The 25,889-nt window shown below is 35.7% G+C and overlaps 1 protein-coding gene across 1 annotated transcript; it reads left to right on the forward strand.

Annotated features, from left to right (window-relative positions):
• The first annotated feature begins 4,051 nt into the window (after positions 1-4,051).
• On the forward strand, positions 4,052-14,454 carry LOC144979405 (uncharacterized). Its single transcript, XM_078926051.1, has 4 exons — positions 4,052-4,218; positions 7,506-7,639; positions 10,787-10,898; positions 14,138-14,454. Exons 1-4 carry the CDS (start codon positions 4,093-4,095, stop codon positions 14,405-14,407), a joined length of 642 nt encoding a protein of 213 aa, XP_078782177.1. The 5' UTR covers positions 4,052-4,092; the 3' UTR covers positions 14,408-14,454.
• The last annotated feature ends 11,435 nt before the right edge of the window (positions 14,455-25,889 follow it).

A 25,889-nucleotide genomic window follows, 5' to 3' on the forward strand; every position in this document is an offset into this window, starting at 1 on the left:
TCAACTTCCTTTATTCTATTGTTTGTAACAACACTAATTACACAACTAGTTGCTAGAAACAATAACAAAGAAAAGAGTGATGTCAACTTCCTTTATTCTATTGTTTGTTAACAACACTAATTACACAACTAGTTGCCTAGAAACAATAACAAGAAAAGAGTGATGTCAACTTCCTTTATTCTATTGTTTGTTAACAACACTAATTACACAACTAGTGCTAGAAACAATAACAAAGAAAAGAGGTGTTCAACTTCCTTTTCTATTGTTTGTTAACAACACTAATTACACAACTAGTTGCCTAGAAACAATAAAAGAAAAGAGTGATGTCAACTTCCTTTATTCTATTGTTTGTTAACAACACTAATTACACAACTAGTTGCTAGAAACAATAACAAAGAAAAGAGTGATGTCAACTTCCTTTATTCTATTGTTTGTTAACAACACTAATTACACAACTAGTTGCCTAGAAACAATAACAAAGAAAAGAGTGATGTCAACTTCCTTTATTCTATTGTTTGTTAACAACACTAATTACACAACTAGTTGCCTAGAAACAATAACAAAGAAAAGAGTGATGTCAACTTCCTTTATTCTATTGTTTGTTAACAACACTAATTAACAACTAGTTGTCTAGAAACAATAAACAAAGAAAAGAGTGATGTCAACTTCCTTCATTCTATTGTTTGTTAACAACACCAATTACACAACTAGTTGCCTAGAAACAATAACAAAGAAAAGAGTGATGTCAACTTCCTTTATTCTATTGTTTGTTAACAACACTAATTACACAACTAGTTGCCTAGAAACAATAACAAAGAAAAGAGTGATGTCAACTTCCTTTATTCTATTGTTTGTTAACAACACTAATTACACAACTAGTTGCCTAGAAACAATAACAAAGAAAAGAGTGATGTCAACTTCCTTTATTCTATTGTTTGTTAACAACACTAATTACACATCTAGCTGTCTAGAAACAATAACAAAGAAAAGAGTGATGTCAACTTCCTTTATTCTATTGTTTGTTAACAACACTAATTACACAACTAGTTGCCTAGAAACAATAACAAAGAAAAGAGTGATGTCAACTTCCTTTATTCTATGTTTGTTAACAACACTTATTACACATCTAGCTGTCTAGAAACAATAACAAAGAAAAGAGTGATGTCAACTTCCTTTATTCTATTGTTTGTTAACAACACTAATTACACAACTAGTTGCCTAGAAACAATAACAAAGAAAAGAGTGATGTCAACTTCCTTTATTCTATTGTTTGTTAACAACACTAATTACACAACTAGTTGTCTAGAAACAATAACAAAGAAAAGAGTGATGTCAACTTCCTTTATTCTATTGTTTGTTAACAACACTAATTACACAACTAGTTGCCTAGAAACAATAACAAAGAAAAGAGTGATGTCAACTTCCTTTATTCTATTGTTTGTTAACAACACTAATTACACAACTAGTTGCCTAGAAACAATAACAAAGAAAAGAGTGATGTCAACTTCCTTTATTCTATTGTTTGTTAACAACACTAATTACACATCTAGCTGTCTAGAAACAATAACAAAGAAAGAGTGATGTCAACTTCCTTTATTCTATTGTTTGTTAACAACACTAATTACACAACTAGTTGCCTAGAAACAATAACAAAGAAAAGAGTGATGTCAACTTCCTTTATTCTATTGTTTGTTAACAACACTAATTACACATCTAGCTGCCTAGAAACAATAACAAAGAAAAGAGTGATGTCAACTTCCTTTATTCTATTGTTTGTTAACAACACTAATTACACATCTAGCTGTCTAGAAACAATAACAAAGAAAAGAGTGATGTCAACTTCCTTTATTCTATTGTTTGTTAACAACACTAATTACACAACTAGTTGCCTAGAAACAATAACAAAGAAAAGAGTGATGTCAACTTCCTTTATTCTATTGTTTGTTAACAACACTTATTACACATCTAGCTGTCTAGAAACAATAACAAAGAAAAGAGTGATGTCAACTTCCTTTATTCTATTGTTTGTTAACAACACTAATTACACAACTAGTTGCCTAGAAACAATAACAAAGAAAAGAGTGATGTCAACTTCCTTTATTCTATTGTTTGTTAACAACACTAATTACACAACTAGTTGCCTAGAAACAATAACAAAGAAAAGAGTGATGTCAACTTCCTTTATTCTATTGTTTGTTAACAACACTAATTACACAACTAGTTGCCTAGAAACAATAACAAAGAAAAGAGTGATGTCAACTTCCTTTATTCTATTGTTTGTTAACAACACTAATTACACAACTAGTTGCCTAGAAACAATAACAAAGAAAAGAGTGATGTCAACTTCCTTTATTCTATTGTTTGTTAACAACACTAATTACACATCTAGCTGTCTAGAAACAATAACAAAGAAAAGAGTGATGTCAACTTCCTTTATTCTATTGTTTGTTAACAACACTAATTACACAACTAGTTGCCTAGAAACAATAACAAAGAAAAGAGTGATGTCAACTTCCTTTATTCTATTGTTTGTTAACAACACTAATTACACAACTAGTTGCCTAGAAACAATAACAAAGAAAAGAGTGATGTCAACTTCCTTTATTCTATTGTTTGTTAAACAACACTAATTACACATCTAGCTGCCTAGAAACAATAACAAAGAAAAGAGTGATGTCAACTTCCTTTATTCTATTGTTTGTTAACAACACTAATTACACATCTAGCTGTCTAGAAACAATAACAAAGAAAAGAGTGATGTCAACTTCCTTTATTCTATTGTTTGTTAAAACACTTATTACACATCTAGCTTCTCTAGAAACAATAACAAAGAAAAGAGTGATGTCAACTTCCTTCATTCTATTGTTTGTTAACAACACTAATTACACATCTAGCTGTCTAGAAACAATAACAAAGAAAAGAGTGATGTTAACTTCCTTTATTCTATTGTTTGTTAACAACGACTAATTACACATCTTGCTGTCTAGAAACAATAACAAAGAAAAGAGTGATGTTAACTTCCTTTATTATATTGTTTGTTAACAACACTAGTTACACATCTAACTGTCTTGAAACAATAACAAAGAAAAATATTAATGTCAACCTCCTTTATTCTATTATTTATAAACAACCGGCTATGTTTGTTCGAGAGGGCTTGAGGATGTGCCACAAATCCTAGGTTTTGATTGGTCAAAATCACACTTGCAAACCTTTCTTGAATTAAGGGAAATTCTATTGTCCGTTGATTCAAATGGTTATTTGTGATATCATCCTGGGCGCAATCAGGAGTCTTATTTTGACTTTTGTCCTTCGGATTTGCCAAATTTGTCCACCATATATCAAAGCTAAAGGCTCAAAGGGTTTGTCTCGATCTATGTTAATTTCCACAATTCAGTAGTATAATTTATTAAATTATAATATAATATAATATTAATACAATGCTTTTAAAAGTTGTGTCACGTGATATTCCATGGACAGGTCACTGCTGAAATCAATCCCCAGGGTCCTGGCGTTTTCAGAAAACGTTATTTTCACACAGAGTTGCCAGATTCATTTGCGCACACCAGCATCAGACTTGATCACATGACCAATTTTGATCATTTAAGGCTCAAAAGACTCGTCTTGATCTATTTGAATTTATAATAATAGTAGTAATTGAGCTTTTATATAGCGCAATATCCACTAAATGTGCTCAAAGCGCTTTACAAGGGGTCCCTGGTCAACAGCAACATTTAACATGTTGGACGGGACATGGCGCCTGTTAGGCGATATTACAATTTTTCGGACAAAGACAACGCTGTTAACGGCCAGGTACTCATTTTACACCTGAGTATGGTGAGAGAATGTGAGTAAAGAGTCTTTTCCAAGGACTCAACCATGCGCCGAGCGAGGCTCGAACCCAGGAACTTCCGATCCGAAAGCGAGTGTCATACCACTAGACCACATAGCCGCACAATTTATTTCTTTGTCTTGTGGTTTTGGAGTTAAACTGGCTCACATACACTCTTTCTCACCTCCCCTCCTCTCTTTCCTCTCGCAGGCTGACTCAAGATGCCACACAGCTACACCATTCTGATAACCACAATTCTGGTGATGCTAGTGTTGAATCCTACAAAGGGAAATACAGATAAACCCTGTAAATGTCACCCTCCTGTTGGGAGCGTCGATGCTGTTTACACCCTGCCAAATCATCTGGCAGGTAGTGGCAGCGTAAAGTTGGTATGTTTTAAGTTGTCGTCGTCGTCGCCGTCATTATCATCGTCGTCATCATCATCATCATCATCATCATCATCATCATCATCATCTTCATCATCATCATCATCATCATCATCATCATCATCATCATCATCATCATCATCACCATCATCATCAACGTCATGCAAACAAAACGCCTACCTCGCACTTGTGAGATCACAATTGGAATACGGAGCAGTTGCTCGGGACCCTTACCTGAAAGAGGATATTCAAAAACTTGAGAGAGTCCAGAGACAAGGCGCCCGGTTCATAACTGGGAACTATAAGAGCAGAACCCCAGGATGCATGACAAAAATGTTAGAAGAAAGAAAACCCCATTGAGAGATACGTCACAAACAATTCGAACTGCTTCAAAATCCCACAGACAAGAACACAAAACTACAGAAATTCTTTCTTCATTAGAATTATCTCGGAGTGGAATGGGCTGGATGAACTGGTCATCATGGCATCACTGATCACATCTAAACGATTTCAAGGCCCGACTGACATGGGCCCGCGCCCAATGAGGACGCCGCTGAAATACAACCAGACCATTGGTTTCTTCAGCGCCAACCATACATATACAGACAGAGATATAACCAGAGTGGAACGACCTAGTAGGAAAGGAATTTCAAATGATTTAAAACTAGAGATTTCATATTAATCTTCGGTAATTGTGACATGATGTAGATAATATGCAATAAATCATGAATTCAAAATTTAATGCAAACTACATAAGTTGTAAACTTATAACAGTTAAAGCGAATTGTTTTTATTCGGAAACAAGTTTATGACTCGTATGTATGAGTTGCATTGTACATTAGTGCGGCACCTATAAGGTGCTATGCTACATCAAGATAAAAGTGTCATAGTCACAGGGAATCCACATATTGGGACCAAGCACGTCTGTTCCTGGCTAGAGTCACAACTTCGTCAATGGGCATAGAATCCAGCCCATGTAGTAGAGTGCCTGCTGGTCTAGTTGTCGACCAAGCACGTCTGTTCCTGGCTAGAGTCACAACTTCGTCAATGGGCATAGAATCCAGCCCATGTAGTAGAGTGCCTGCTGGTCTAGTTGTCGACCAAGCACGTCTGTTCCTGGCTAGAGTCACAACTTCGTCAATGGGCATAGAATCCAGCCCATGTAGTAGAGTGCCTGCTGGTCTAGTTGTCGACCAAGCACGTCTGTTCCTGGCTAGAGTCACAACTTCGTCAATGGGCATAGAATCCAGCCCATGTAGTAGAGTGCCTGCTGGTCTAGTTGTCGACCAAGCACGTCTGTTCCTGGCTAGAGTCACAACTTCGTCAATGGGCATAGAATCCAGCCCATGTAGTAGAGTGCCTGCTGGTCTAGTTGTCGACCAAGCACGTCTGTTCCTGGCTAGAGTCACAACTTCGTCAATAGGCATAGAATCCAGCCCATGTAGTAGAGTGCCTGCTGGTCTAGTTGTCGACCAAGCACGTCTGTTCCTGGCTAGAGTCACAACTTCGTCAATGGGCATAGAATCCAGCCCATGTAGTAGAGTGCCTGCTGGTCTAGTTGTCGACCAAGCACGTCTGTTCCTGGCTAGAGTCACAACTTCGTCAATGGGCATAGAATCCAGCCCATGTAGTAGAGTGCCTGCTGGTCTAGTTGCCGACCAAGCACGTCTGTTCCTGGCTAGAGTCACAACTTCATCAATGGGCATAGAATCCAGCCCATGTAGTAGAGTGCCTGCTGGTCTAGTTGTCGACCAAGCACGTCTGTTCCTGGCTAGAGTCACAACTTCGTCAATGGGCATAGAATCCAGCCCATGTAGTAGAGTGCCTGCTGGTCTAGTTGTCGACCAAGCACGTCTGTTCCTGGCTAGAGTCACAACTTCGTCAATGGGCATAGAATCCAGCCCATGTAGTAGAGTGCCTGCTGGTCTAGTTGTCGACCAAGCACGTCTGTTCCTGGCTAGAGTCACAACTTCGTCAATGGGCATAGAATCCAGCCCATGTAGTAGAGTGCCTGCTGGTCTAGTTGCCGACCAAGCACGTCTGTTCCTGGCTAGAGTCACAACTTCGTCAATGGGCATAGAATCCAGCCCATGTAGTAGAGTGCCTGCTGGTCTAGTTGTCGACCAAGCACGTCTGTTCCTGGCTAGAGTCACAACTTCGTCAATGGGCATAGAATCCAGCCCATGTAGTAGAGTGCCTGCTGGTCTAGTTGTCGACCAAGCACGTCTGTTCCTGGCTAGAGTCACAACTTCGTCAATGGGCATAGAATCCAGCCCATGTAGTAGAGTGCCTGCTGGTCTAGTTGTCGACCAAGCACGTCTGTTCCTGGCTAGAGTCACAACTTCGTCAATGGGCATAGAATCCAGCCCATGTAGTAGAGTGCCTGCTGGTCTAGTTGTCGACCAAGCACGTCTGTTCCTGGCTAGAGTCACAACTTCGTCAATGGGCATAGAATCCAGCCCATGTAGTAGAGTGCCTGCTGGTCTAGTTGTCGACCAAGCACGTCTGTTCCTGGCTAGAGTCACAACTTCGTCAATGGGCATAGAATCCAGCCCATGTAGTAGAGTGCCTGCTGGTCTAGTTGTCGACCAAGCACGTCTGTTCCTGGCTAGAGTCACAACTTCGTCAATGGGCATAGAATCCAGCCCATGTAGTAGAGTGCCTGCTGGTCTAGTTGTCGACCAAGCACGTCTGTTCCTGGCTAGAGTCACAACTTCGTCAATGGGCATAGAATCCAGCCCATGTAGTAGAGTGCCTGCTGGTCCAGTTGTCGAGCTCTACAAGTAGGTAATAAAAGTTCGACGCTGAGAACAAAACAGAAAAACACGAGCCATTAATAAAAAGTTAAAATAAATGTTCTAATATACAAGTGGCTCCATATCAGAACATAAAAAAAAAAATATATGAGCTTTTATATAGCGGAATATCCACTAAAATGTGCTCAAAGCGCTTTACAAGGGATCCCTGGTCAACAGCAACATTTAACATGTAGGACGGGACATGCCGCCTGTTAGGTGATATTACAATTTTTCGGACAAAGACAACGCTGTTAACGGTCAGGTACTCATTTTTCACCTGAGTACGGTGAGAGAATGTGAGTAAAGAGTCTTTTCCAAGGACCCAACTATGCGCCGAACGCGAGGCTCGAACCCAGGACCTTCCGATCCGAAAGCGAGTGTCATACCACTAGACCACATAGCCGCATCATCAGGTGTAAATGTTCTAATATACAAGGGGCTCCATATCAGAACATACTAGTTTAAATGTTCTATTTTTTTCTTTCTTTTCAGAAAGTGAAAATTTATTTCGACTACAACAAAAAGCTTGCACTCATGAAATATTTTGGGGCTAATGGCGTAGCTTGGAGGCTTTATGATGGGAACAAGCATGTCTATTATGAGAGGAAAACCAACGGACTTTGCATGTAAGGGGGATCTTCTTCTTCTTCTTCTTCTTCTTCTTCTTTTTCGTCCATTAATCTACGCGATGCCACGACTTAGTTTAGAACAAGATGCACGTGCCATTAGTCATCTTCAAGCTGGACAGTCTGTGACCAATGTCGCAAGAATGCTTAATATCATAAGGAGAACTGTATATTCCTTAGTGGATCGATTTGAAATAACACAAACGGTAAGGGACCGAAATCGAACTGGCAGACCACGAGTAACAACATACGGTGAGGACCGTTTTATGCGCACGGGATTGTTTTAGGACGGCGACTGAAACTGCGCTAGAGTTCCCAGGTACACGAATTAGTCGACACACTGTTCGTTGCAGACTTAGAGAGCATGACATTATCGCAAACGTCCGTTGATGCGACAACTTCTAAGAGCACATCACCTGTTGGCCCGTCTTCAGTGGGTCCGTACTCATCTGCGCTGGACAGCGCATGCGTGGTCGTTTGTTCTCTTCTGGCTGGTCCGTCTTCAGTGGGCCCGTGCTCATCTGCGCTGGACAATGCATGCGTGGTCATTTGTTCTCTTCTCAGATGAATCACGCTTTGTGATTTGAAGAAATGACGGTAGATTACATTGTTACCGAAGATCACACGAGTGATTTCACCATTCTTGTGTCTTGGAATCCCCAAACAGAGGATATGGACAAGTGATGGTGTGGGATGGAATAAGCAGAGACTGTAGGACACCTCTAGTTCAAGTAAATGCATCCATAACCGGTGCAAGGTACATCCAGCACGTTTTACAACCCCATGTTATTCCATGTTTACATGAACATCCTAAATTTTCACTTAAACACGACAATGCACCATCCCACCGAGCTATTGTAACAAGGGATTTTATAGCAGCAAATAATGTGAACATTATCAGCCTGGGGCCTGCAATATCCCCCGATCTAAATCCGATAAAACATATGTGGAATATAATCGGCCGCCAAGTTCGTTCATTAGACCCGCCAAATGAACAACAACTGTTCCACGCCATGAGAACAGCTTGGGATAACATTCCTCAACACCAGCTGGCCAGATTGACCAATTCCATGCGGAGGAAATGCAATGCTGTGATTGGAGCGAACGGGGGACATACTCGTTACTGATTGAATTAGATTCACCTTCACTTCAAATGAAATGAACGCAAGTAATTTTATTAAAATGCCATTGTTTGTCAAAATCATAGTGTATGTTTTGACTTGTTACTTCCCTTTTTGAAGGTCATGTTTTAAAAAGTCTATATTGCATACAAGATCAACCATAAACGTTACAAATTCTAACAAAATGAAAGATAAATGATAGTACTATGATTACACATAGGTTTTAAATAAACCAGAACAATATTCCATACCAATTCTGTAGGTAAAACAAGTGTATACTTTCTTTTGATCACTAGTGTATATATATATATATATATATATATATATATATATATATATATATATATATTTTTTTTTTTTTTTTTTTTTTTTTAAATCAAAACTCTCTCAGTTTAGAAAGATAAAACCCTCTGCACATTCTTTTTTGTAGAGCAGTAATTGAAAGTGTTTTGTCATTTTGTATAACAGCTTGGGGAGGCAATTGCTTAGCATTGGAAAGGAACAAAATAAATTCAAATATTAAAAAATCCATTAAACGCTATATAAATGATGTTGACGATGTAGATCTTTTATACGAGAAATTTTGTATAAATAAAATAACTAAAATATTAAATGACCAGTATCATCCACAAAGACCATCAGTTATTATGTCAGAAAGAAGTGGTCGCCCTTTCTCTATTTCACCGAAAATAGAGAGACACCGAAAATCTTTTCTGCCGTCCAGTATTAGGCTTTATAACAACAAGCAATAATCATTTTATATAATTATTTCGCATTTTTACTTTCAAAAAATGTAAATATTAATTTATTAATTTATTTGCTTTGCAATCTTTTCAATTTTCAATTTATAGTGACAGTTTTAACTATTTTACAGTTTTGAAATTATTCATATTATAAAGCGCAGCTCTGGTTATTGAGCTGTTCCTTTTTTTTATATATACATCCTATTTCCATTGTATTTTTATCTTATTGTGTAAATTATAACACGTCTGTACAAAAAATTTCCTTTTTGGGATGCAATAAAGTATTATTATTATTATTATTATTATTATTATTATTATTATTATTATTATTATTATTATTATTATTATTATTATTATTATTATTATTATTATTATATATAAATCCCATATCAGACATTTTCATAAACAAAACATAAATGTGAGGTAATCTGGCAAAACTCGTCGGATGTTGGAAATATTCGAATCCCCTTTTATTACACATCAGAATAGAAGAAGCACTACATCTGAACAAAATGCCGTTTCAATTGTGTAATTATCTTCAATAAGGGCATTTGAAGGGAGGCAGAGGGGAGATAAAGACATAACAAATAAATAAAAATGGAGAACATCGCTGTTAATTATAAGATATACACATTTATAACGAACTAGTTGAAACCAGAGTTGTATTGTCCTCCATATAGCACTTGCACATACTCAAAAACAGTGTAAATGTTGCTGCACAAAGCTCGAAGAAATAAAATAACAATATTAAGTTGAATGTAAGCTTGAATTCAATATACGAAAGGAGAAAAAATGGATGTTTCAGGTATTTCCTTTATAAAAAAAAAAAACAGGATGAATGAAACACTGCAGACTAATTACATAAAGTGGTAATGGCGTTGTTAAGATAAATAAACAAAACATTCATCCTGTTTGTTGATAAATAGGAAACCCCAAACGTACTTTTTATCTGTTTTCGTAAATTAAATTGAAGCTTACATTCAATTTAACATTGTTATTTATACTAAAAAATATAAAAGAAAGCCCTTTTGTAACACAGGCTAAAGATTTTGACTTTATCCTCTCATATTGTAAAATCCTTTCATGACAATGTAATTGGATGATTACTCAAACGATGAAGTGAAAAAAAACCCCGAAAAGCGTAAAGAAAACGATTTTTCACCTTCATTTGCCCGTATCTCAACGCTCGCTCCAGCGACATCCGACGTGTTTTGCCAAATTACCTTTATGATGTCTACGTTGAATTTAGGCCTAACACTGTCCAATCCGTGTTTTTTCCTCAGCAAGTACAAAATGCCACACTTCCCGGTATTTCGATGTATGCCAAAAGAGGCTGAGTACTTCGGCGAAACCCTTGAAAAAGGCGAGATTGTAGATGCTTGGAGAAACAAAACTGTAAGCTTTACTTAGTTATTTTAATTAGCTGATCATTGAGTGGTAAACAGAAGATAATGATGATGACATTGTGTAATAATGGCGATGTTGTTGTTGTTGTTGTTGTTGATAATGATGATGATGATGATGATGATGATGATGATGATGATGATGATAATGATGATGATGATGATGATGATGATGATGATGATGATGATGATGATGATGACGACGACGACGATGACGACGATGACGATAATGATGAAGATAATTATTTTAAAAATATAATTTACACCAAGCTCCAAACGCTTTATGATAACAGTCAGAGCAATGTAATGAATAATGATAAACTATTGGAACAAAAATTTATTGATGCTGTGAGTTTAGCTAAAATACTCACAAAATTCGACTGTCGAATGGAACGTACCATCACACAAGATTGATAGAATAATATAGTGAGAACAAAATCATAAAAAATTACATGCTGGCTAAAAACAATTTCAAAGAGCTGTATGACGTCAGTTTCGTTCCTTCTGTAAGGCGAATAAAGCAAATTTAGATGCAGATGTAATAAATGATATATCAAAAGAGTGTTTTGTCATGTTCCGTTGCAACAAGTGTAAAGCTGCGTCACTTCTATGTGGTCAATGCTCGGTTACCATTAACCATCGAGGTATCAGGTTTCATAATTTTCTCCCGAGATGAGAGACCTTTAAATTGATTGATATTTGAAGGACGAGTACTCTGGTCAAATTTTAAATTCATGTTTTACAGAGTACGCAGTTAACTGGTTAACTAAGAATTTATGTTTCATCGGGGTCTAATTAAAAAAAAAATTGAGCATTTATATAGAGCAATATCCACTTAACGTGCTCAATGCGCTTTACAAGGGGTCCCTGGTCAACAGCAACATTTAACATGTAGGACGAGACATGACGCTGTTAGGCGATATTACAATTTTTCGGACAAAGACAACGCTGTTAACGGCCAAGTACTCATTTTACACCTGAGTACGGTGAGAGAATGTGAGTAACGAGTCTTTTCCAAGGACTCATCTATGCGCAGAGCGAGGCTCGAACCCAGGACCTTCCGATCCGAAAGCGAGTGTCATACCACTAGACCACATAGCCGCACAATTAGAATTTATCATGGCAGGCCTGTCTACTTGAAAATTTAAAATATCGTAATTTTTTTAGGAGTTAAAAATTGTAGTCGCTATTGTGCGGCTATGTGGTCAGTGGTATGACACTCGCTTTTGGATCCGAAGGTCCTGGGTTCGAGCCTCGCTCGACGCATAGTTGAGTCCTTGGAAAAGGCTCTTTACTCACATTCTCTCACCGTTGACAGCGTTGTCTTTGTCCGAAAAATTGTAATATCGCCTGACAGGCGTCATGTCCCGTCCTACATGTTAAATGTTGCTGTTGACCAGGGACCCCTTGTAAAGCGCTTTGAGCACATTTTAGTGGATATGAAAGCTCAATTTATTAATTTAAAATTTTTTAAGTCTAAGCATCAAGAATTTAGTTTCAGAAAGATTAAATAACACCCCAAACATCCTTTAAATGGTGTTGTTTGGCAACAACTTTCATTTTCAATAAGTTTTAATGACTAAGTCATAATTCTACGAATTGTTCGTAATAGTTTAAATAAAATAAATAAATAAATAAATAAATAAATAAATAAAATTCCCTTTATTCATCCCCAAGGGGAAATTTGTCTTTAGGGTCTATTCCAAGGGAAGACTGGAATAACCCAGGCGTCAGCGGCAGCGCAGTGCCGTTTATTTCAATTCCATTCAAAGGTTTATTTTAGGCAAGTGCCAATATGAGCCGTGCATTTACAAATAATTTCAAATCGATACCGGTAAAAGGAAACTACCATAATAATTAGATAAATAAATAAATAAACATGAATATAATAAATAAAAAGACCGAAAAAAATAAATACATAAGTGAATAAATAAATTAATAAATAACCAAAACTTGACCATAAAAATATATAAAGACATGCAAATCATTTTAAAGGAAACAAAATAAATAACATAATATATAAAAATAAGTCAACGGTCACTGACATTGAAAAATAAGTCGTCGAGCCCAGACAATGACAGAAAAACATTTCTAGGGGAAAAAATGTACGCAGATCGGTCATGGTTCATCAAGATTTTGATCCTTTCAAAACAAGCGAGGATCCATGCAATGAGCCTTTCAAAACAAGCGAGGATGCATGCAATGAGCCTTTCAAAACAAGCGAGGATGCATGCAATGAGCCTTTCAAAACAAGCGAGGATGCATGCAATGAGCCTTTCAAAACAAGCGAGGATGCATGCAATGAGCCTTTCAAAACAAGCGAGGATCCATGCAATGATCCTTTCAAAACAAGCGAGGATGCATGCAATGAGCCTTTCAAAATCACAGATAAAGGCAAAGTCATAAACCTGAGTACCATCGGCATAAAGGTGGGAAAGGAGATTGAATTTATCAATAGGCTTTAACAGTCGTGACGTACTTAATTCCCTCGTAATGACGCATAGTAACTTAGTAATTGGTTCTAAACTATCGGAACAATGGCGGACGCCCTTATGAAATACTTCTCCGAACATAAAAGTGTATCCAGAGGAGAAAAACATTATACATTTGACCATGTTTTGACTTTTATACATTCTGATTACATGACATGTAAAAAAGTTAGAGCCAACATGAAGAATAAAGGGTACCATTTTCTTTATTTAGAACCAAGCTGTTGGTTGCTGGGTCGACGTGACATCAGACTATTGAATCCTATTTCAGATGAATTAGGTTACAAAATGGACTGGCCTCAGTGCACAAACCTTTACGCTAGAAATGCCCTTGTGAGCCACCCATAATAAAAATGGCTTATGATATGCTGCTACGTGGTCTAATGACTTGACACTTGCCTTCGGATTGGAAGGTCCTGGGTTCGGCGCATAGTAGAGTCCTTGGAAAAGACTCTTTACTCACACCGTAATCTGGTTCTAAAATAAGTACCTGGCCGTTAACAGCGTTATATTTGTCCTGAAAAATTGTGAGATCGCCAAACAAGTTTCTTGCCTCGTCCTTCATGTTAAGTGTTGGTGTTCGCTAGGGATCCCTTATAAAGCGCTTTAAGCATGGTGGATTTTGCAATCATAAAATATAAAAGCTCAAGTTCGTTTTTTGTAGTTATTTTTTTAAAAATACGCTTTTCTTCTATATTGAATGAACTAGACAACAACAAAAAATACTTTGATTTCTCCGCAGGGCCCAGATGAGTACCGAGTGTTCCTCCTTACACGTAGCACTTGTGTTATGTTTCGCACATTCATGATTCCACACGTCACAGATACGGGAGATGCCTCCTACCAGCACTTCCATGGACACTTACATCACCCTGATACCTTCAAGAAAAATGTCAACGATTGCCTACCTGAAAAACCAGTAGTTCCCGAAAAGAAGACAAAAATATTTGAACAGATCTACTCAAAATTGTTAGAAATAAAAAACCTTCTCTTATCTCTTCAACCTCTATGATGCAAGTTCGGAAACGGCAGAAATAAATAATAATGTCAATGAAATAATCATTATTATTATTATTATTATTATTATTATTATTATTATTATTATTATTATTATTATTATTATTATTATTATTATTATTATTATTATCATCATCATCATCATAATAATAATAATAATAATAATAATAATAATAATAATAATAATAATAATAATAATAATAATAATAATAATAATAATAATAATAATAATAATAATAATAATAATTATTATTATTATTATTATTATCATAATAATAATAATAATAATAATAATAATAATAATAATAATAATAATAATAATAATAATAATAATAATAATAATAATAATAATAATAATAATAATAATAATAATTATTATTATTATTATTATTATTATTATTATTATTATTATTATTATTATTATTATAAATATTTATTATTATTTTTATTATTATTATTATTATTATTATTATTATTATTATTATTATTATTATTATTATTATTATTATTATTATTATTGTTATTATTGTTATTATTATTATTATTATTATTATTATTATTATTATTATTATTATTATTATTATTATTATTATTATTATTATTATTATTATTATTATTTATAATATTTAAAAAAATTCCTCTATTCATCACATAGGGGAAATTTGTCTCTGCTGTCTATTCCAAAGGAAGACTGGAATAACCCAGGCTTCAGCCGCAGTGCAGCGCCGCAAATTATTATTATTATTATTATTATTATTATTATTATTATTATTATTATTATTATTATTATTATTATTATTATTATTATTATTATTATTATTATCATTATTATTATTATTATTATTATTATTATTATTATTATTATTATTATTATTATTATTATTATTATTATTATCTAACAATAATAATAGTCATGATAACAATTATGATGATGATGATGATGATGATGATGATGATGATGATGATGATGATGATGATGATGATGATGATGATAATAATAATAATGATATATAATAATAATAATAATAATAATAATAATAATAATAATAATAATAATAATAATAATAATAATAATAATAATAATAATAATAATAATAATAATAATAATATCTTTTCCTATTTTCCCTCTCTTCAATTCAAAATCAATCGACTGTTTCAACATATATTTCTCACGGAGTTATTGACTTTTATTTACAAAACCATCATGCTTCATACATGTACGTTAATAAATGTAACAATCGGACTGAGAACGATAGCAGTCGCCGTTACCATAAATAAGATCAAAGAGGAAAATAATCATCCTCATTATTTCTTCTTAAAATATCAGTATTGCTGCTTTATCGTATCGTATTGATATCGACACATTTTCTGATATCGCCCAACACACTGGCGGAAGTCACTTCGGAACTGTTGACAATAAATAGCGTGTTTTTATTTGCTATAAATTAAAAACTTTATGTTATTTCGAAACAAAAAAAATATTTTCGTGACAATTATTATTGGGAAAAATCATATAATATATCATACATATAAGTTTGAAATAAAACTTTAAAGATTGACTTGCTTACAGTAAAAGGGGCGCGTCCACGGGTCCACAGGAATCTTTGAATCTAGTTTTACACTAATTTAGCGCTTATAAGGGGAAATTACTGTGAATTTGCAAGCCTAAAGTTAACCATTATCATTGATATAAAGATTTATATCATAGCAACTCTTATGATTGCAAAAATCGCAAAGACTTCCGAAAGTATTTTTATAGAGAATTAAGGGGTATCTAAGGTATACACGAGATTTAGACACAGTAATCTATTAAATGAAAAAATTGCTCTGCGCATGGCGGAAGTCATCGTATAACAACAAACGAAAAGAGGACCACGCCCACCTTGTTAGAGTCTTTTCGTTTAAGATCAATGAGTTTTATAGACTCAACCGGAAGACGTTACTCTTTATTAAAAATTGTTCAATAAAGTAGAATCAGTCACAGCAGTTACAATTGCGAGCCGTCATATTAATAATTCGTAAATAGTGTAATTTCAACTACAATAATTAATGAATATATTCCATTCCCCCAACATTAAAAAATGTTTGCGAAGGAAATAAAATCAAATGGGTTTTATATACATAGAACACTCGGTATGTTACTATCATTAGAGGTACTATGATTCCACTCTGAATTATTCATTGAAATTTGAAATAAAGATTAAAGATATTTAGAGCCATGAAGAGTTTGTGTTATTTACTTCTCTAATTGGTTAATGGTTACTTAGCAGGTGACTTTTCTCACATCACGAGTTGGTTGTTGGTTACGTGGTCAGGGTTTATGCTTTCTTCCGTCATGAAGCTCTTACTAGACTTCAGTCTACTTATCGTTGGATTGTGGTCATGGAGGGGGTGACTTGGGTCCATTTCCTCTTTATATTTCTGAGCGTCTGGGCTTTGGAAGAAGTGATTCTTCGAATGTGGGTGGGGGTTTGGAGGGGGGGGGGTGTGCAATGTCAACCAGCCGATGGAGGACTGGAACTGCTGTCGGTTTCAAGTTACCAGTAATGATCTGGCAGGTGTTATGTAGCTCAGGGTCAATCTTTTTGGCATGGTGAGGCATGTTCGTCTGATGAATAGCAGAGCGCTTGTGCTGTTGTCTCGACTGTTTTTGGACCTGCTCACCATGTAGTGTCTGTCTGTTTTCTTAGGAGGATGTTTCTTGTGGCCACCTTTGTTTTGTTTTTCTTTGTGTACTGAGAGAAGGACAGTGTGTGGTCAAAGGTGACACCGGGGTACACGGAGAATGTGTTATTCTCCAATATGTTAGCTTGGCAGGGGGGGGGTGAGGTTAATGGAAGGCACAAACTTGAGTTTTTCCTGAGTTGGCATTTAGCGAGTTCTTTAAATGATACTCAGAGAGCGTCTTCAGGGCTTCTGTTAGTCTCTCCTCAATGGTGTGATGGTCCGTTATACTTCCAGATGGCAATGTCGTGAGCTCCCTTGCCAAGCGCACACGATCTATAAGTTAACGATGGCTACGGTATAAGCGAGAACGAGATAGACGACGAGTAATCACAGTTATCATTTTATGGTGTTTCCCTCTGCTTCCCCAAAGTCTGTTCTTCTTCTTATTGTCACTTGTGTTAAAAGTGTTCACCGATGTGTTGGTAAAAAGACGTACTAGAAATCAAAGTGAATACAATTTTTTGAAAAATAAACATTTGTAAAAAACATGGCTGTGTAGAAAATTCCGTTGATATTTATTTATAATTCCCATCATTAAAATTTCAAGTTGTTAAAATGTCGTTTGTTGAAATCTTATAAAAATCATATGAATGTAAACACTAAAAATTTACAAAGGCTTCAGTATAAAAATGTCCAAAGTCAAATGTAGGAGTATCACAACAGTACGAGTAAACACAGAAGCACGGGGCGAGATGCTTTGCCGGTCGGACAGTGTGTACAAGATATATAATATTTCTTCCTATAATTTCTAAACTAACATTAGAAACAGTTAGAAAAATCCTTGATGGGGAGATCGCTTGAGGTTGGAGAGTGTACTCTTTCTCTTCAATTGATGTACACAAATGGAGTCATTTCGTTGTAATACGATGACTTCCGCCATGCGCAGAGCAATTTTTTCATTTGATAGATTACTGTGTCTAAATCTCGTGTATACCTTAGATACCCCTTAATTCTCTATAAAAATACTTTCGGAAGTCTTTGCGATTTTTGCAATCATAAGAGTTGCTATGATATAAATCTTTATATCAATGATAATGGTTAACTTTAGGCTTGCAAAATTCACAGTAATTTCCCCTTATAAGCGCTAAATTAGTGTAAAACTAGATTCAAAGATTCCTGTGGACCCGTGGACCCGCCCCTTTTACTGTAAGCAAGTCAATCTTTAAAGTTTTATTTCAAACTTATATGTATGATATATTATATGATTTTTCCCAATAATAATTGTCACGAAAATATTTTTTTTTTGTTTTGAAATAACATAAAGTTTTTAATTTATAGCAAAAAAAAACAAAAAAAACAAAACACGCTATTTATTGTCAACAGTTCCGAAGTGACTTCCGCCAGTGTGTCAGGCGATATCAGAAAATTTGTCGATATCAATACGATACGATATAGCAGCAATACTGATATTTTAAGAAGAAATAATGAGGATGATGATTTTCCTCTTTGATCTTATTTATGGTAACGGCGACTGCTATCGTTCTCAGTACGATTGTTACATTTATTAACGTACATGTATGAAGCATGATGGTTTTGTAAAAAAAGTCAATAACTCCGTGAGAAATGTATTATATGTTGAAACAGTTGATTGATTTTGAATCGAAGAGAGGGAAAATAGGAAAAGATATTATTATTATTATTATTATTATTATTATTATTATTATTATTATTATTATTATTATTATTATTATTATTATTATTATTATTATTATTATTATTATTATTATTATTATTATTATTATTATTATATCACTATATTATCATTATTATTATCATCATCATCATCATCATCATTATCATCATCATCATCATATATATATGGCGCTGGCTTCCGGCGACAAAAGACGTGTTGTGAATGTTTACCTATTTTCTACACATATTTTTATTCATTTATCATTCAATCGTCGGAATTTACACCCAATTTTTATTCAAAATGGATGTGAAGTATATATTGTTCCTGATTTTTATATTTATTAGTTTATTTATAAGCATAAATGGTGTTTTAGCCTGTAATTTTGCTGCCAAAAGCCTATCGATAACTTATACTCCAGAGACTCTCCGATCCCTCCAACCCGTGTCACCCCCACCACCCACTATTGACACATCGTTTATTAAAGTAAGAAAGAGGGGAGAAAAGGAGGAATAAAAACAAAATTTAACAGACGGCATTTTCGTCCATTTTTACCCTGTGTAGTGACAGGTAATGTAAGATCACTGAAAAATAAAATTGATGAACTGTTTTCACTGTGTCGTTTTAATAGTGACTATCGTCAAGCCTCCATAATAGCGTTAACAGAGACTTGGCTATCTCCTCACATACCATCATCATGTTTTAATATTGAACAATATTCACTATTTCGAGGAGATCGGACTAATGTAAATAAACGAACTGGGGGTGGGATGTGCACATATATTAACAACAAATGGTGCCACCCCAATAACTGTCATATAAAGAAAATGTATTGTGACGACTATATTGAATTTATTACTGTTTCGTCACGACCATATTATCTACCCCGGGAATATACTCATGTCATCATCATCAACGTCTACATTCCACCATCATCAGACAACACCACAGCGAAAAATATTTTGAGGAAAGAAATACAGGACATTCAAATTAAGTCACCCGATGCCGTATTGATGGTCACTGGCGATTTTAACCAATGTAACGATTTTACTCTCCCGGGACTTCATCAATACGTGGACTGCGAGACAAGGGACAAAAAAACATTAGATTTATTCCTGTGTAATATTAAAAATAGTTATAACTTACCCCTTGCCCCATTAGGTTTATCTGACCACTGCATGCTCTTGCTACTCCCCACCTACCGCCCTGTTTTTAAACGTGTAAAACCAGTAAAGAAAAGTGTACAGATCTGGAACGGAAGTGTGTGTGAAGATTTGCGTGGTTGTTTTGAATGCACTGACTGGAATGTTTTTATCGAATCATGTGATAGTGTGGATGAGCTGAATGACTGTGTGAGTGAGTATTTAAAATTCTGTGAACAGCTAGTGTCTTGTAAAAAAGAAATAAAATATTATCCTAACAACAAGCCTTGGATAACAAAAGATCTAAAACTTTTATTGAACCAAAAGAAAACTCTCTATACTAGTGGAAACAAAAAAGATCTGAAAACAAAACAAAAAGAGATAAAGAGGGTAATATCTAGTTGTAGAGACAAGTACAAAAATAAAATTGAAAAATGCTTTTCTTCTGGGGATATACGGGACACGTGGCGGGGGCTTAAAACTGCTGTTAACTATAATCCAAAGCCCACGATTATATCAGAAGATATCGAAATTGAAACTTTAAATAAATTTTATTCACGTTTCGACACAGCAAACAAATTTGATATTGAAAATGAAAAACATAAATTAGACAGGGCTTTGGAAGATGAAATGACTATTGAGGTCAGTGAAGAGGAAACGAGATTCGTATTTTCGAAACTAAACGAGAGGAAGGCTGCTGGGCCGGATGGATTGAAAGGAAAACTATTAAAAGAATGTGCCCATCAGCTTTCCCCCATTTATACACATATTTTTAACTGGTCCCTCCAATGCGTTTCGATCCCTGAAATTTGGAAAACTTCAAAAATTATTCCTGTTCCAAAAAAAGAAAAACTTGAAACTATGAACGTTCTCAGACCTGTTGCGCTGACTTCAATAGTCATGAAATCTTTAGAAAAACTTGTTCTTGTTAAAATTAGGAATCAGTTTATGCCATTGAGTGATAGTCATCAATTTGCTTACAAACCAGGACGTGGCGTAGAGGATGCCATTTTGCTGTTTACAAACAACATCTACAGGCATCTAGATCACGCTAGGAGCTATTGCAGATTGCTTTTTGCAGATTTTTCTTCAGCGTTCAATACAATGCAACCTCAGTTGGTTGTTCAAAAATTGACTAGTCTGAATTTAAACAAGTATATAATTGCTTGGGTGCTCGAATTTCTTACGGAGAGAGCACAATATGTTCAATTAGGACAAAACAAATCTTCCCGTATAACTACAAATACTGGTGCTCCTCAAGGTTGTGTATTGTCCCCTGTATTATTCACAATATACACGAATGACTGTAGAAGTCAAAACCTGAGTGTACCTTTAATAAAGTTTACAGATGACACCGCTCTTCAAGGCCTCATAACAAATGGCAACGAAGTGGCTAATAGGCAAGAAATTGATAGATTTGTGTCTTGGTGTGATGCCCACCACCTAGAGCTTAACATAAGCAAGACAAAGGAGCTAGTGATTGACTTTAGGAGAGTGAAGGAACCGATAGAACCGTTAAAATTAAATGACCAATTCGTCCAGCGAGTTCCTCACTACAAATACCTTGGTGTAACGATTGATGACAGGCTCAAGTGGGATGAACACTTGAAAATAATTAGGCATAAGATGTGCAGACGTACATATTTTTTATCACAACTCTCTCAGTTTAGAATAGATAAAACCCTCTGCACATTATTTTATAGAGCAGTAATCGAAAGTGTTTTGTCATTTTGTATAACAGCTTGGGGAGGCAATTGCTTAGCAGTGGAAAGGAACAAAATAAATTCAAATATTAAAAAATCCATTAAACGCTATATAAATGATGTTGACGATGTAGATCTTTTATACGAGAAATTTTGTATAAATAAAATAACTAAAATATTAAATGACCAGTATCATCCATTAAGACCATCAATTATTATGTCAGAAAGAAGTGGTCGCCCTTTCTCTATTTCAACGAAAACAGAGAGACACCGAAAATCTTTTATGCCGTCCAGTATTAGGCTTTATAACAACAAGCAATAATCATTTTATATAATTATTTCTCATTTTTACTTTTTGAAAATATAAATATTAATTTATTAATTTATTTGTTTTGCAATATTTTCAATTTTCAATTTATAGTGAGAGTTTTAACTATTTTACAGTGTTGATATTATTCATATTATAAAGCGCAGCTCTGGTTATAGAGCTGCTCCTCTCTTTTTTTTATATATATATATACATCCTATTTCCATTGTATTTTTATCTTATTGTGTAAATTATAACACGTCTGTACAAAAAATTTCCTTTTTGGGATGCAATAAAGTATTATTATTATATTATTATTATTATTGGGACCAAATAACTAAGCAATGAAGGATTTAATGTACTTTTACTATTGCGGCTATGTGGTCTTGTGTTATGACACTCGCTTTCGGATCGGAAGGTCCTAGGTTCGACTCATCGTCGAATTCTTGATAAAGGCTCTTTACTCACATTCTCTTATCGTCCTCAGGTGTAAAACGAGTACCTGGCCGTTAACAGCGTTGTGGACACCGGAAAATTGTAATATCGCCAAACAGGCACGTTCTATATGGTGCGTGTTGCTGTTGGTTAAAGATCCTTGTAAAGCGATTTGAGCACGTTTAGGCAACATTGCGCGATTTCCAATCTAAAAAAGAGTGCAATCGAAATACAAAAGAATAATATATCCTTTACGGGCGTTTCTTTTTTACGAAACTTACCGAAATTTACCGAAACCGTACGAAGCTATGAGAGGTGGGAAGCGTGGAGTGGACATCAGTGGTGAGTTATACCAGAGACTCAGGGGAAGTGGACAGCAGTGGGGAGTGGTACTAGAGGGGAGTGGACAGCAGTGAGGGGTGATACTAGAGGGGAGTGGACAGCAGTGGGGGTGATACTAGAGGGGAGTGGACAGCAGTGGGGAGTGATACTAGAGGGGAGTGGACAGCAGTGGGGGGTGATACAGGTTAGGGAATGGACAGCAGTGGGGGGTGATACTAGAGGGGAGTGGACAGCAGTGGGGAGTGATACTAGAGGGGAGTGGACAGCAGTGGGGGGTGATACAGGTTAGGGAATGGACAGCAGTGGGGGGTGATACTAGAGGGGAGTGTACAGCAGTGGGGAGTGATACTAGAGGGGAGTGGACAGCAGTGGGGAGTGATACTAGAGGGGAGTGGACAGCAGTGGGGGGGGGGGTGATACAGGTTAGGGAATGGACAGCAGTGGGGGGTGATACTATAGGGGAGTGGACAGCAGTGGGGGGTGATACTAGAGGGGAGTGGACAGCAGTGGGGAGTGATACTAGAGGGGAGTGGACAGCAGTGGGGAGTGATACTCGAGGGGAGTGGACAGCAGTGGGGGGGGGGTGATACAGGTTAGGGAATGGACAGCAGTGGGGGGTGATACTATAGGGGAGTGGACAGCAGTGGGGGGTGATACAAGAGGGGAGTGGACAGCAATGGGGGGTTATACTAGAGGGGAGTGGACAGCAGTGGGGAGTGATACTAGAGGGGAGTGGACAGCAGTGGGGAGTGATACTAGAGGGAAGTGGACAGCAGTGGGGAGTGATACTAGAGGGAAGTGGACAGCAGTGGGGAGTGATACTAGAGGGGAATGGACAGCAGTGGGGAGTGATACTAGAAACTCAGGTGAGCGGACAAAAGTGGTGGGTGATACCAGAGACTCAGTAAATGTGTTGCAAGCGGTGTAGAACCTTTTGAAAAAAAAAACACCTCGATTTCTTTTGTCCAACTTTCTTTATGTCTTTTTCTTGGAATGAGATTACTTGGATTTGTCCTGGCTCTTGTCAGTGTCCTTGCTCGGAAGAGAAACAGTCAAATGTAGAGTATTAGTTATGTTTTTGATAGATGATATATTTTTTCCTTGTAAATCTCTGTTATGGACTGTTATATTATTTGTTTTGAATATCTTGGTTTGTAAACATTGAAGTGTGCTCTTCTTAGTGGGAACCTGTGCTTGTGCCTGGGTAAGAATTTTAGGTGATATCAACTAGAATCTAGACCTATTCCCTTTTCGAACCAGTCCCCTTTGCCTTACTTATTCGCATGTGCGTTTAATTATTTATACTTTTTTTTACTATCCCATGTCCTGTCTATTACTGGCCTAAATGTGTCACATGCGCCGTCAAATCCTTTAAAAAAACAAAACAAACATATTTATTTATTCCAAGCTGTAAAAGAACCTATGTGGGTCGTAAGTAACACCTTTAGAATACAAAAACAAAACATCATCTTTTGTGAAATGACATACATCGTGTCACAAGCGCCGTAAAGTCCTTATAAACAAAACAAAACCATTTCCTTTCATATTCTTAGCTGTGACATGACTTAAATGTGTCGCAAGTAAAACCTTTAAAAATCAAAACCAAACCATTTTCTTCCTTATTCTTAGCTGTGACATGACTTAAATGTGTCGCAAGTAAAACCTTTAAAAACCAAAACCAAACCATCTTCTTCCTTATTTTTGGCTGAGAAATGACTTAAATGTGTCGCAAGTAAAACCTTTAAAAACCAAAACCAAACCATCTTCTTCCTTATTTTTGGCTGAGAAATGACCTACATGTGTCCCAAGTAATACCCTTAACAAACAAAACTAATGTTTTCCTTTAAAATTTTAAAAATCTTATAAAGAAATCTGCGAAAATTATAAATCTGACTCATCTGCCTACCCACCAGTTATTAATCTACTGGTTCTTATTTAGATTAGATGAAATGTTCTTTGCAACAGACCAATGTCACATTTTTATGGGCCTAAATGGCAACTTGAGAATGTATGTTCAGATGCATATATCAGTGCTGATGGTTTTCCTCGGATCCACGGAACTCCGCTATTTTGGAGTCATAAGAACAGTTTCCTCCTTATAAAAAATACATTTAAAATCAAATGTTCTAGCCGTGAGAAATTCTATGTGTGTGGAACAAATAGATGCAGTTTTTTACTCACCAAATATTAGCTATAGTAACATACTGGATAACTGCAAATAGACTAAGGTCAAAACATACAAGAACAGCTGCCAACATGAACAAATGGGGGCTCCAAGAATCACCAACATGCCCAAAGTGCAACCAAACACCACAAGATGCAAACCATCTCGTACTAGATTGCCCAGAGACAAAACTTGAAGGGGGATTTGAAACCATCAACAAATGAGATGATGACTTCCGAACCTGGATTGATACCTTGAACATAGAAGTGTAGCCGAACGATACTACTACTAGCTATAGTAACAATGATAATTTATCATCTCAATTGCTCTAAGGGAGGATGGTAATGCCACATAATGGGACATAAGCAATTGGCCAAAATGTTCCTCCTTTTTCACTTTTCGTGACCAGCATTGATATATTTATGTATACTGATTTAGTGGTGTATGCGTGTATGTGTATTTATATGTGAGTATCATCTGTAATTTTATACTATTATGGTATAATCGATATTTTTTCCTTATACAAGTTACTCAATTAACTGTAAAAAATAATTACATACTTTGATGTCGAAATATTCTTCAACATATCTTTCTGTCTTTCATTTACAATACAACTGAGTTTGTGTATCATTTTATGTTGGTGTTGTAAGATTGAATTTTATGACCGCTATAGTGGGCAGGGAGGTCAATTACTGTGTCTTCTCTCCCTTTATATATTATTATATTTTTTAGAGTGGCTGTTTGTCATTGTTTTGGAATGAAATTACTTGGTATTTTCCTTTCCCTTTTCGGAGTCTTTGACTGAGAGAAAACAGTCAAATGTATAGTTTTTGGGGGGCGATGCTATTTTTTCCATGTAAATCATCTCTGTTATGTACTGATCGCATAGTTGTTTGTTTGTTTTTTAAAAAAAAACATATTTTGTAAAAATCTGAGTGTGTTCCTTTTAGTGGGTACCTGTGCTGTTGTCTGGATGAGACTTTCAGGTGATCTTAAACTAAGTAAATTGATGGTATGCTCTTGAAAT

This window comes from Berghia stephanieae, chromosome 9 (genome assembly GCF_034508935.2).
Source record: "Berghia stephanieae isolate SIO BIC M18660-M18661 chromosome 9, UCSD_Bste_1.3, whole genome shotgun sequence".
In the NCBI taxonomy this organism is placed as follows: Eukaryota; Metazoa; Mollusca; class Gastropoda; order Nudibranchia; family Aeolidiidae; genus Berghia; species Berghia stephanieae.